This window comes from Drosophila busckii, chromosome 3R (genome assembly GCF_011750605.1).
Source record: "Drosophila busckii strain San Diego stock center, stock number 13000-0081.31 chromosome 3R, ASM1175060v1, whole genome shotgun sequence".
Classification (NCBI taxonomy): domain Eukaryota; kingdom Metazoa; phylum Arthropoda; class Insecta; order Diptera; family Drosophilidae; genus Drosophila; species Drosophila busckii.
The window spans coordinates 14251661-14265972 of record NC_046607.1 but is presented as its reverse complement, the minus strand read 5'-3'; the positions used below and the strand labels follow the sequence as shown (position 1 = coordinate 14265972).

The 14312-nt window shown below is 38.2% G+C and overlaps 2 protein-coding genes across 2 annotated transcripts; both read left to right on the top strand.

Moving 5' to 3' along the window:
- The first annotated feature begins 545 nt into the window (after nt 1-545).
- LOC108604204 (protein fem-1 homolog CG6966) lies at nt 546-11585 on the top strand. Its single transcript, XM_017993564.1, has 5 exons — nt 546-731; nt 9128-9488; nt 9549-10149; nt 10205-11030; nt 11090-11585. Exons 1-5 carry the CDS (start codon nt 672-674, stop codon nt 11273-11275), a joined length of 2034 nt encoding a protein of 677 aa, XP_017849053.1. The 5' UTR covers nt 546-671; the 3' UTR covers nt 11276-11585.
- Nucleotides 11586-12710: 1125 nt separating this feature from the next.
- LOC108601309 (low choriolytic enzyme) lies at nt 12711-13477 on the top strand. The gene has a single exon (XM_017989209.1). The coding sequence runs from the start codon at nt 12711-12713 to the stop codon at nt 13455-13457; it is 747 nt and encodes a 248-aa protein (XP_017844698.1). The 3' UTR covers nt 13458-13477.
- The last annotated feature ends 835 nt before the right edge of the window (nt 13478-14312 follow it).

Sequence of the window (14312 nt, the reverse complement as noted above, 5' to 3'; positions counted from 1 at the left end):
TCCAAACACGGTGCTTTGAGCACAGTGGTTCTAAGTTCGAGTCATACTGTTGGACTCGAACATGTGTGAGCACAGTGGTGCGAAGCAAATAAAGTCATATTTGTTATTGTTAATTAAAATTTAAATTAAAATTTGCTCTCGACGAGACAAGACGCGCGAGTGTCGTGCGGCGTTGTTGTTTGTGTGTTTTAAACAATTAATTTGGTTATTTTAAAACGCAAGAAACGTGAAAATCGACGCGCAATTGAATGCAGTAAAATTCCCACAACAAAAGAAATATAAAATACATACAAAGAAATTTGTCTTCCTGTTTTTTGGGCGAGAAAAATAAAATAAAGAAGAAAAGTGCGCAGAAAATGCAACAAAATACGGAAGTGGAAGTGGGGCAATAAAAACGCAGCAATTATTGTGCAATTATTCAAAGAATTGTAAATTTATACTCTTTCTTAAGAGTTCTTTGTGTGAGATAATACATACATACATACAAACATACATACATGTGTATGTATGTACATACATACACAGCAGTAGCAGTAGCATAAGCAAATCAACGGCAGAGCAGCAGCAGAAAATATTTATTTATTAGATGAAAAACTTTTTGGCTGCTGCTTAAAATAGAAATACCAAGTATCAGTGAAGTTGCGATATCCTGGATATAAAAGAAAACAAATATGGATCACAAATTTCTTGTGTTCAATGCTGCGCGCGATAATAATCTACCACAATTAAAGGTGAGTACTAGTAGAATTAAGTGCGGCAAGTGTTAATCACAAAGATGCGTGGGATGCCTTTAAGCTAGAGTCAGAAATCACAGTTAGCCTTGTGACTAATCAATAAAATTCTACACACACACACACAAACACACAGACAGACTCTAGCACATGCACTCTCGCGCAGTGAGAGCGAAAAGGAGAGCAATACAAGTAAAGAGAATGGTTTGCTCGGCAACAGCGCCAAAACAATAACAAATAGAATTTTACACCAAAAAGGTTTGCTCGAGTATGTGTGTGTGTGTGTGTGTCATATAAATGCCATGTGCCTTAGTATGTGTGTGTGTGTGTGGGCGTACAGCTGAAGCTTGCGACAGCGGCACGCTTTTTGCATAACAAAGTTCTTAAGCTTCGACTACAGTGTGTGGCTTGACATTGGCACATTGTAAATTGCGCTGCTGCATTTGCCATGCAAGTCAACCATGCACATGAAATAATAAAAAAAAAATAATGAGTACGCAGCTATTGTTCGATATTAAATTGTCAATTCTACATTAAACATTGTTGATCATAACAAAAATATATAAAAATCAGATTAATGCACAACACAATTAAATTATTAAACCAGCTTAAGCGGTTTGAGTTAAATATTATTTTACTTGTCGCTAGAATTTTATATCTTTTAAAAAAATTTACATATTGTGTTTGGATTAAACATCGATATTTTTATATGTAGAAAATAAATTTATTAGCTGATGGGCAAAATGTACAAACAAGCAAGTTGTTATGCATATTGCTTGAATCAACTAAATTTATTATTTGATTGGAAACAAGTTATCAAAAAATGAACAATTTATTAAGTATGAAATATGATATTTCTTTTATATATTTCCTATTTTTTTATGAGCTACTACCGATTTTATAAATTTCGAGTGTCTTATTTATCAAAGCAACTTCAATTGATTCACTTTTCCTGTTTATTGCTCATATCTTATCATTAACAGTTATAAGTACTGATATCAAAGAGAGTCTGAGACAAATCAAAAGAAGAGCGACAACAAACTTTATGACTTGCTAACTATTTTTAGCCACTTTATTTTTAAGCATGTAGCGTGTGTGTGTGTGTGTAAAATATAATAAAAATAATCTTTTTGATTCGATTTTTATATTTGGGCCACGTTGTTTCACTTTTGACTGCTTTTGTTCACATGTTAATGGCAATCAAGAAATTAACAGCCGAAATCACGTCGCATTTGGTAGCGTTAAAAACGCTTCCGCCATTGTGTCAACTCAAGTGCTTGGACGCCAGCACTTCACAGCAGACAGAGAGTGAGAGAGGCACTCCCCCAAGCAAACATAAATATGTTCATAAATATGTATGGTACAATAATATTGCTGTCAGGCATCCTTGAGAGCGTTCAATCACCAGCAGCGTGACTAACAAAAGGCTCGACCAACGCCGGTCTTTGCCTTCAACTTCAATGCTTAGACTTCCTGACTAGCATAGTTAGTTGGTTGGTTGGCACTCCGGCCCTGGAAATGTGTCATTTATGGGACTGTTTGTCTCCTAAAATAGCCGCGTTCTCTTGGCATGGTATTGTACTTTTATTTTTAAATAGCTGTATGTGTGTGTGTGTGCAAGGTGCAAGAAACTCTTGTTCCATATTGAGTGAACTAGCTTCAAGTTCGAGCTTGAGCTCAAAATCTCAATCTAGATCTAGAGAGGCGTGCAACATGTTCTTGCAAAAAAATAAAGAAAACTGGTTTTTCTTGCTCTTGACGTGGTTTCGTTTTTTATTTTATTTTTATTGCTAGTATTATTCTTGTCAACATGTTTGTTGTTCTTTGGTGTATTTGTAATTGCGGCGTTGCTAATATCGATTAAAAAATAACAATGTTCGCCCAAATAATAATGTTTAGCGTACGTAAGTTCAAGTTTAACAATCTTGAGAGCAATTTCAACTATGATTAGATTTGGATTTTAGCTGCATTGAGCAAGGTCAGTAGCATATACTAACTATATTAAATCGAAAGGGTTAGCTAGCCTTCATATTGCTCTAAAGATCTAGTTCAAATGCCAAAAACTGTTAGTTTGCCTTTCAAAGTTTGCTTAAAGTTGCCTTTAATAAGATTTATTTTTGCTTTAATTATTACATGCGCTTAGCAGCTGTTTTGAGGTTGAGGTTGATTCTTTGATTTCAGTTTTTTTTTTCGCTAAACATTTGCAGCAACGCCAACGGCAACTTGTCTTCTTCTTGTTGTTGTTAGCGTAACCTCAAAGCGCGAATTTGAATTCGAGTGCGAGTGCCAGAGAGCGGCTCTACTCAGCGCGAGTACATGCAAAAGCCAAATAGCAACACACAAAGAGAGAGAGAGAGAGAGAGAGAGAGAGAGAAAGAGCGCGCGCGTTTGTGGGTGAGCCTAAGCTCAGCTGTATTTTGCGTCCATTGAGCTTTTGCTTTTGCTTGTGTTTTATTTCTTCTACTTGTTTGCCATTTAACATAACTACTTCTTCTTCTACTTCTCTCAACTGAGTGCGTATGTGTTTTGAGTCACTGTACTGTGTGTGTCTATCGGTGTAAGGTCAGAGCCGATCGCTGCTGCTGCTGCTCTGCTGCTGCTCTTTAGCTTTGACTTCAATTCTTTTGTCGTGTACCCACAGCTATCACAACAATGTGTGTGTGTGTGTGTACACTTGTTCTCCGGTAACAGCATCAACAACAATAACAGCGTCTTTAAGATTTACACACACTTACATAGCAATATAAATAGTCGGCGTTCATTGGCTTTAGCTTCTAAGCTATTATTATGTTTTTTTTTTTTTGTTTTTGTACATACCCTTGACAGAGTTTCTAAATATTTAATTTTCCAACTTAATAAACGGCTGAATAACTTTGATAGAAGTTAACCTTCAAATGTAAATTCTTAAGTGTTTCAAATACAAATTCAATATAGAAATACTCAAAAGCATGCGGCGTTAATTTCTAAATTGCTAGATTAAGTTAATAAAATCTTTTATTGTGCGTTGTGATTTAATTATCACATAGTTTATTTTAAGTAATTTTTAACAAAATAACATTGAATATCATTTGTGGTATTAGCGTATAGAACGGAAATTTTGAATGTGACAATATTCTGACGAACAATTTGCTTAATGAATGTTATTATTAATTATCAATATTAATATTAATTCACGCATGTCATGCAACTAGTGAAGGTATCAAAACTATTGCAAATTCATACGTATATTATATAATTAAATATTTATTTAAAAGCATATTTTTCAGTGTATTTTATAGCACTTATATATAGAAGTTATGTATGTAACCATTTACGATCTCGCCCCAATGCATTAATGCGAATGTCCCCCGGGGTCTGAAATGTTCTTATTGCGTGCTACTGTGCTACGATTTATATCTGCTAACGATGCGTATATATAATAACTATATAACTATTTATATATGACGCTGTACGGTTGAGTTACTTGTGAGTTTTTTATTTGGTTTATGCAGCGATCGTGGTAGTAATGACTTTGAAGTTCGTCGCACGATTAACCGCAACAAATAAATACACAATATGATACTATGAATGCATTTTCACTGATTAAAAAACGCCCATCATAAAGTATTATGATATCAGCACTTGAGTCCGGGCGTCAATGCTTATCTCTGCTCTCTCTCTCTCTCTCTGTTGATGTTAGGCAATGAAAAATGAAAATATAAGACCCTCAGTAGACTTGAGACTTAGCAAGCAAAAGATAACTATCCCTAGATAAGCGAAATATGTGACAACACTAGCTTATAAATTATATGCTATAAATTATAAATAAATTTATTTTAATGATTGCATATAGATAAGGTAATTTTAGCAGCGTATTTAAAATATATTTGTTTTATTTTTATATATTTATTAGCTTTTGTTTTTTCAATTGCTTAGCTTGTTAAATCAAAAACGATAAATCGATAAACGATACTTTGTGTTAGAGTGTCTTATCTTCGTTTAGCCCTTTTTTTTTTTTTTATAGAAAACTAACTGATAACAGTCGAAAATTTTCCATTGTAATTTTTGTTTGTTTTATGTTAGGGCGTTTCGAATTGCTCATGACCTCGACCTAGCAACGTGTGAACCTCTGAGCTTAGGTATGAACGAACTGACGCATCTGCTGCTGCTGCTGCTGAACCCGTTAAAAGCACCGTTGACCTCAAGCACTGCTGAGCTTGCTGCCTCGCTGCCTTTTGTGCTGCCCGTACACCCTTGAGCGACTGCGCAGTCGCAGCCCGCACGTCAGTTAAGCTAACAAATAAGCCAAATAATTGAGGCGACGTGGCTTATTTGAATGCCAAGCATCTAGATGAGAGGGGGGAGGAATCTGATTGTTGTTGTTGTTGTGCGGTTGAACGCACCTATGCAGACTCAAGAGCGACTACGAATTCGAGTCCATGGCGTGAGAGACGCAAACAGACATGGAGGGCAAGTTTATTGTCTACTATATAAAGTCTGTATATATATCCACTACTACTACTGCATATCGACATTGAACTCGTTCAATGTCAAAATTATAATAAATTATGCGTGCACGGCAAATGATCATAAAGCAAACAGCAGCAGCAGCAGCAATAGCAACAACAACAATGGAAAGTTGTTTATTGTTTATTACACGGAAACAACATTTTTAATCGCTTTTAAACTAACAGCGATTTGAAGTTTATTCATAATAGATTTTCACGCGGGCTTTTGTGTATGCATAAATTATCTCACATAGCGGTAAATTGCAAGGTAAGCCCCGTGCCCCGCCTCAACGCACGCCACTGCGTTTGATATACACATTATATTTATATTAAATATATATGCATGTATGTAGCAAATGTTAACTTGCTTTTTAATTATTTATTTATTTATTTGCGTATGTTTGTATTTTGTTGTTTCCACATTGCCAACAAAACATATATAAATTAAAAACAAATTACAGACATGTGTATATTTTCGGGAAGTGAATGCGCTTGTTTTCAGCTTTGCGAAAATAAATTCTGCCATAGACGCAATTACTGCGCCTTTCACTCTCTCTCTCTCTGGCGGTCTCGCTTTGTCGCTCTCTCTTTATCTCTTTAATATTTTGAGTCATTTGATGCTGCTGGGAATTTTCTACGTCTGACTAAGAACATTTAATTTAAATAAACAACTTGCTTTTGTAGCAGTAAAAAAAAGACTACAGCATTCTTTGAAATGTCATTACAAACATTTTAACACTTTATTTAAAGTGCTGCACTGCAAGTCTGTTTAACCGGTTCTAGACACACTTGTTTTCAGTTCTGCATAGAGATTTGTTTGTAAACATCAAGGCTTAGTTAATAACTTTTAATAGCCAAATAAAAAATTTGTGTATAGAATTTATGCCTAAAAATTCAGTAGTTTGCCTTGGCTTGTGTTTATAGCTACACTTGCTTACTATATAATTACAAATGACATTAATTATTATTGAGCAGCTGTCACATATTCCCCAAAATTTTAGTTACTATTTATGTTGACCGCTAACCATAAATAAAAACTATAGCAACGTCAGTTCTAGCATTTTTCTCTTCTCTACAATTTTGTGTAGACTTTATCGATTTAAAAGTCGGTTTATCGTATTTTAATTCAAATGTTGTTAAATTAATTAATAAATTTGTAGCATTTTTAGTTGCTTCAGTAACTGTTTTTCTACTACTTAAATTAAGTAATGTCTTTTTTAACAATATTATCAACACCGTTTCCAATTGCGTTGCGCCTTAAATTTGTTACGCTTTTTACTTTGAATACATACACTGTTCAAAATTTAACCTTTGACAATTTTCACAGCTTATACAATTAAAAAAAATTAAAAAAAAGCTTTGTGCATTTTTGCACGAAACTATTTTGTTGCTAACAATTTCTAATTTAATCAATAATGTGCTTAAGGGTTAAAATCTAATTTGCAATTGCTTGTTGTAATAAAAAATTGTTTTAAGGCAATGTTCTGTATTAGACAACAAACTTGTCATGTAGATTACGTATGAAGTTTTATTTTAAATTGAGCTATATAGTATATATACGTTGCAATGCGGAAAAGCAAACAGCTGCTGCTGCTGCATGGACGACTCATCCAATTGCCTTTGTCCATGGCGCAAAAAAAAAAGATGAAGCAGCAACCAGCAGTTCAATTTGCCCACAAAAGTTGATGGGCTCTGACGCCTGTAAACATTATATGACCCCCTTCAAGGTTCGGCTTTCTTTATTACTTAAAATAAAATAAATGCGTAATTTTTTGTGCGAGTATTGCGGCTCATTGTTGTGTCGCCAGTTTGCTGTTGTTGTTTTTAAAATAAATTTCATTCTTTCTAAATGTTGCCAAAATTTGCTTGTCACGCGCAAACGAGTGAAGACGAGAGAGAGAGAAAGAAGAAAAGGCATTTTCTATTTATTATGTGACGCGAATTATTGTTGCAGAAAGAGAAGCGGAAGCGAGAGACACACGCAGCAGCATCTCTCAGTCGCAGTCGCAGTCGCCAGCCGCAGTCAAAGACAAATGTATAGCAAATCGATAAATGGTTGAAAAGACACAAAGAGTAAATGAAAAAAAGCCGCACGGCATTCACAAGGTCTTCTGGCTCGTGTGCTCCCCACATACCCCGAAGGCTAGTTGTAGTTATCTCTTCTTCTATGTATTTAGCTAACTTTGTGTGTGTGTGTGTGTGTGTGTGTGTTGGTTCTAAGCAGCTGCCAGTGGCGTCGCGTCGCTGTTGGTAACCTAAGGGGGGCTACAGCGCCATGTGACGCCTTCATGATGAATGTTCTAATTGAGTTTGATAAGTCTCCATAAACAAATACGAAAAAGCGTGTTTTTTTTTTCTTGCCTCAAGGTTGGTTTTCTAATCATTTCGTGTTTCCGAACTTTAAATGCGTGTGTTGTTTTACACACAGGAAGTAAATAACTGTAAATGAAGTGAAAAAACAAGAGCGCTGTGGGCTAAGAACACGTTGAGTTGAATTTCATTTGCATCAATACGAATTGGAAAGGCTAAAAATTAACATAAACCATGAAAGTTGTTTTGAGCTATTTATTTTATTTTTTAAATGTAATTAATTCTCTTAAAACAATAAATAAATGCCAGACATATAAGCATTTAATAAACTATGCAAAACTATTTATAAATTGCTTATTATTTTAAATGCAATTAATTCAGAATGCAGCATTTAAATTTAGTATCAATCTAAAGCGCTTTATATGAGCATTAGAGCACACTAAACTATTTATCTATTTATTCTTTCAAAAGCTAATTTATTCCTATAATATGCGTCTCGCAGCAGCCATGTAAATTTAATTAACTTAAAGTGTTTTACTTTAAAATTTAAATTGCTTGGCATAATTATAAGTTCAGCCTGACAAGCGCCCACACAATTTGTCTGCTAATAACTTTTTTTTTAATGTGCCACAGCTGTTTGTAGTACCCACGTGTGTAGGCACCCCATACCAGTTATAATTATTATAATCGATATAGCCTGCCTGCCTGCCTGGTACAAAATAAATTCTCGCGCTTGCCATTTGCCTAGGCTCATTTCAAATTCTAATTGCCAATGTTGGTGGCTCACACTTGTTTTTAGCCACAGACACACAGAGACGAGACGACACGTGCATCTCTCTCTCAGTTTGTTTCTCTCTCTTTTATTGTATTGAGTAGTCATTAATTTCTTGCCACGAGCAGACATCATAATTTACATATGTACATACAAGCGGCACACGTTTGACATAAATTAATTTTATTTTCAGTGCTCGAATCAAAACAATAACAACGACATTTGTATTTGCCAAGCTACTGAATATGTTGATTAACGCTCAGCGTAGTTGAATTTTGCTCTCAAACAGTCGTTTGCGCTCTTTTTTTTTTGTGGCACGTAGTTATTTCGCTAATTAGCACTTTGTACAATTTGTTTATACTCTGCAAAAGTTTGAGTGTCAGTTGGGTATATTTTGAAACTTTTAGCACAGCGCTGTTTTTGCTATCTACGTATGCGTAATATACGTATGCGCATTATTATTCGCATTTAGCTAGCATAGCTTACAGTTCATACATTCATTTATCTTTTGCTTTGTTGTTTTGTTGGCGAAATGCGCTTTTAATTGGCATTCTTATTACTTTATGTGTTTATTAATATTTCATGCATAACATTTATTATCAATTGCGCTTGTGATAAGAGTTCATACACAAATGTTGATAAGCAATTTAATTGTTTTTGCCACTGCTAAAATGCAACATAAATTGACGAATGTTATAAACATGCTAGATTGTCAGATTGCGCATAATAGTTTATTATTAGCGTTAATTAAAAAATAACGTTTGTGATATATAAAAAGTTTGCAAGTTTCGAGTACTTATAGTTTGTTATCTCATATTTAATTACAGGCCGCGTTGTATAACAAAAGCTTTCCAGAAATTACAGCACTCATATCGTTTAAAGTGAACGGAGCCACACCGCTGGTCATCTCCTGTCGCAATGGACACTACGACATTGTAGAATATTTATTGACAAAGTGTCGTGCCAATGTGGAGCAGGTGGGCTCCGTGAGCTTTGACGGCGAGCCCATTGAGGATGCGCCGCCTCTCTGGTGCGCCGCGGCTGCGGGTCATTTGGGTATTGTCAAGATGCTGGTGCGTCGTTTGGCCAATGTGAATAGCACAACGCGCACAAATTCGACGCCATTGCGTGCCGCTTGCTTCGATGGACACTACGAGATTGTTAAATATTTGGTGCATCATGGTGCAGGTGAGTAGCAAGTTATCAGAGCATAGTGCAACTAAACTGCCATTTGCACTTTCCACACAGACATTGAGGTAGCCAATCGACATGGACACACCTGCCTGATGATTGCCTGCTATAAAGGACATTTTCGCATAGCGCAGTATTTGTTATCATTGAATGCGGATGTGAATCGCTGCAGCATCAAGGGCAACACAGCGTTGCACGATTGCGCCGAGTCGGGCTCGCTGCTCATATTGCAGCTGCTGCTGAAACATGGCGCCAATATGGATGTGGATTACTATGGCATGACGCCGCTGCTGGCGGCAAGTGTAACCGGACATATGCCCATTGTGGAGCATCTCATAAAGTTGCCGTGTGTGAGTCGCGAGGCGCGCATCGATGCACTGGAGCTGCTGGGTGCCACCTATGTGGACAAGAAGCGTGATATGGCTGTGGCTTTAACGCTGTGGCGACGTGCGCTGGATGAGCGTGCACTGGAGCCGACGTTGCATAAGAAAGTGCAAGAGCCAGTGCCGGCCTATGAGCTGGTAAGCGAGGTGACTACAGTCGAGGAGCTGGAGGAGCTGGTACTCGATCCAGATGAGATGCGCATGCAGGCTTTGGTTATAAGACAACGCATACTAGGACCAACGCATCCAGACACCAGCTACTATATACGCTTCAGGTAGGAGCAGCCCATATATATTAAAATTTAAATTTATTATTGTTATATTTTGCAGAGGCGCACACTATGCAGACGCTGGCCGTTTCGATCGCTGCATCGAATTGTGGTCCTATGCCTTGACAATGCAACAGAAAATCTTGAAGCCGCTCAGCCCCATGACGCAGTCCTCGCTGCTATCGTTTGCCGAACTGTTTAGCTTTATGCTGGTGGAGGCGGGTCGCCTGCTGCCACGTGGACGCATTGTGCCCCCCATTGATGCCGACGGCATGCTGGACATTTTCCACAAAGCTGTGCTGGAGGTGGAGCGTGGACAGGCGTTTACGCTGGAGCAGCAGCAGCAACATCAACAGCAATACCAACAGCAGCAGCAGCAGCAACTTTCGCCTGCAGCCAGCAGCAATCAGCTGCCGCAATCGCCCTCAAGCTCAGCAACATCCTCCACATCTGCATCCAGCTCCTCCACCACACTGTTATCCGCGCATCAGCATGACTGCAATCATGATCCCAATGCGCTTAGTCGCACTTTGGTTAGTGCCTTACATATTGGTTGTCTGCTAAGCTCGCTGCTCGAGTCGGATGGGTTTTGTGCCGAGATGCGGCGTCAGGTGATGCACGCGCTGTATCGTCTCAATCGTCTCAAGGTGCATGTGCGCTCCGGACGCACAGCGCTGCACTATGCCTGCTATCGCGAGGGCACGCTGGTCGGTCGCTATCCCTCCTGTCAGTTTCCATCGGCATCGCTGACGAAGGCGCTGCTCGAAGTAGGCGCCGATGCGAATGCAGTGGACGATGCGGGCAACACACCGCTGCATCTAGCAGCAACGCTACAGCCATCAGCTGAGCCTTTGGCACGCACGCTGCTCGAAGGCGGCGCGCATTTGGTAAGCTTAGCTTATAAACAAATTAATGTCAGCTGCTAATGCTTTTAATGCTTTTGCAGGATACAAAGAACGATGCTGGCGAAACATTTGAGACGCTGCTGTCGCCCACACCGCTGCACAAGATCATTGATCCCATGAAGTATACATCGCTGGCTTGTTTGGCGGCGCGCACGATTAAGCAGCATGGCATTGACTATGAGCAGACTGTGCCAGCGGCGCTCTATGACTTTATTGAGCTGCACTAACAAGCGAGCTGGAGTTAGAGTTAGAGCAGTAAACACACACACACACACACCTGCCCGCCCGCCATCGAAGCCATGCCACGTGGATAGACATAGTTAGAGCTACCTATTACTATTACTACTACTACTACTACTACTACTGCTACGATTACTGAATAATATATACCACATAAATATGTAGATCTGATGGAGAGCGTAACTAATGACTAGGAACTGATTTGTGATGATTGCAAGTAGTGAATGAACTGCTGCTAACAGTAACAACAACAACAACAACAACGACGACGAGTGTGTTAACAATCGACAACGACTACAAAAAAAACAATGACAGCAAATTTTGCTTGCAAATTGTGTTTATTTTTATTATTGTGTTCTTGCTACTCTTCGATCATATTTTTTTGTTTGTATGTATGTATGTATTAATTATAATAACAATAATGATAATAATAATTATGTATACGCTACGTGGCACGTGATCGTGCAGCTAAAAATATATGCACGCCTTCTTTGGGCTGCAGCAAAGTCCTCATAGCTGTTGCGATCATTGCCACGCGGGCCATTGTTATGCGTATTTACGATAGTAATCCCTCCTAACCTGAACCCGTTTGCTGTAGCAATAAAACGAGTACAGACTTTTTGAAACGAAACTACCAAGAGCCTAAACAATTATTTTTATTTCGATTTGAAACGATTCAACAGTTTAAGCTTAAGCAGCAGCAGCACCCTAATCTAGTATCTAAATATACTGAAAGTATAATTAAAATACATTTAAATGAAATGCTTTATGTTGACTTGAAACGTAAAAGGAATGAGTCAATTGTGTATGTGTTTGGCCTTCAGTTCTACTTATTGGGCAATTGTCATGTTAATAATATGCAGCGAGCTACAGACACTGCTACACTGGTGGCCAGCATAAGTGGCATAGCCTAATAAATTTTTAAAACACAGCTGAAACTGCTTGCGAGTTAAAGTGAAATATATCAGGGATATAATTTGATAACGAATTTGAGCATACTTTATTGTATTGTTGTGCAAGCTGCGCCACTTATGCTGGCCGCTAGTGTAGTCATCATTTGATTGAATTGTTATGCATACAAAACCAAACATATACATTTTGTGTTCTTATGTAAGCACACTATATAAATATAGTATCTATGTTAAATTATGCAAATTGTATTACAGGCTAGTAACGTAAGTTATGCAAAAAGTGCAGATAAAGTCGAATTTGGCTCCAATTGAAAACAACAACCAGCTAATCAAATGGAGAGCAGGCCTAATCGCATACGATAAGTGCAAGTTTGTCAAGTCATTTAATATGCATGCAACTTTACACAAACACAGCAACTGATAATTATATTTTAAATTAAAAAAACGAAACCGAATGCATTTTGATTTTAGGCTATATATAGCAAAGCTACTGCCAAGCAGTTAAAACATAATGTGCTGGCTATTGCTGAGTTTAGTGGCAGTTGCTGCTGCCCAAGGCTTTGACTACTTTGAAAACTACTACAATGAAATTGACATCGAGGATGAGCAGGCGGAGGCCAAAACGCGCAATGCGCTGCAGTCGCCGCTGCAGCGTTGGCCCAATCCAAAGCTATATTATCGCATATCCAGCGAGTATAGCGACGAGGAGGCGCAGAATGTGCGCAGCGCGCTGAAAACCTTTGATGAGCAAACCTGCATTAATTTCGAGGAACTTACAGAGCCTATACCATCAGGTCAGCGCTATGTCTACTACAAGAAGTCGCCTCAAATGTGCGGCACACGCGTTGGCTACAATCCCATACCACTGTTCGGCTCCGGTTCGCACGATGTGCTGCTCACCGAGCACTGCTTAAGCAAGCCTGGCATCATTCAGCATGAGACGCTGCATGTCTTGGGTTTGTATCATGAGCAAAGCCGTGCCGATCGTGACATGTTTGTTGTCATCGACTATGATAATATTCCACGCAAGTATTGGTCGCAGTTTATGGCCATGTCGGATAAGTCTACGACTACTTTCAATGTGCCCTACGACTTTGAAAGTGTCATGCATTATCCCAAGAATGCGTTTGCTAAGGATCGCAACAAGCCAACGATACGCGCGCTGGTCAATGGCGAACCTGTGGAGCGGGAAATGGGTCAGGTGCTGGGCCCATCCGAAGGGGATTTGACCAAAATACGTTTGATGTACTGCAATTGATTGAGCGACAGTTGGGCATAGAGAGCAATAAAGTATAAATGCTTTGAAATATATAAAGATTATTGAATTGAAATTCAAAATGAAAAGTCTAACGCTCTTCAAACTTTACTCTCACTATCATTGATTACTTGAAACAGTCGTACATACTTTTTATGCATTTTAACATTATTAATATTTAGTTTCTTCAAAGTGCAACTAAAATGAACAAGCTGACGCTCAAATTGGATTGAGTCCTTGCACTATATTAGCTTACAAATTCCTTTTAGTTGCTTGCGCTACGCTTACTATGAATACCTGGAACAGTCTCGTAGTAGCTACAAAGTTCAACTGAAATTAAAAATGAACAAGCTGACGCTCAAAATTGCATTCATAGTTTATTGACTTGTCAAACTTTCAACTATAAAAATGCAGGCATTAATATTTGGCAGTCGTTGCAGTGCGTATTAATCAAAAGACTTGGACAACTTTCGATTGATTTGTTGCCATTTAATTGAATAGAAGTGTTAGCAGAATTATGCGCTACTGTCAGACATCGAGGCTCATCCATCGTCCATAGCTCTTAATGTGCACTAAGTGCTTGAGCGAGTGCCTGTGTGTTTATTTGACTAAGTAAGTCTGCATATATATATATATATAGCTTAGTGTCTGTCTGTGTGTGTGTGTGGCAAATCTTTCGTCTGCTTTAGTTAGTGCAGTGAAATCATTAGAAATTTAAGTTTAAGTGTGTCTGCAACTGCACACTGGGGATTGTATAATTTTCAAGTGAGCTACACACGCACACACACATGCATATGTATGCATATAGTACACATGTGCATTTTGAATCATGTGCGGACTGTAAATATGTCAACACAA

Coding starts and splice junctions, on each gene's coding strand:
- LOC108604204 (XM_017993564.1), top strand. CDS start 672: ATGGATCACAAATTTCTTGTGTTCAATGCTGCGCGCGATAATAATCTA. Junction 9,489..9,548: donor TTTGGTGCATCATGGTGCAG/GTGAGTAGCAAG, acceptor CTTTCCACACAG/ACATTGAGGTAGCCAATCGA. Junction 10,150..10,204: donor AGCTACTATATACGCTTCAG/GTAGGAGCAGCC, acceptor TATATTTTGCAG/AGGCGCACACTATGCAGACG.
- LOC108601309 (XM_017989209.1), top strand. CDS start 12,711: ATGTGCTGGCTATTGCTGAGTTTAGTGGCAGTTGCTGCTGCCCAAGGC.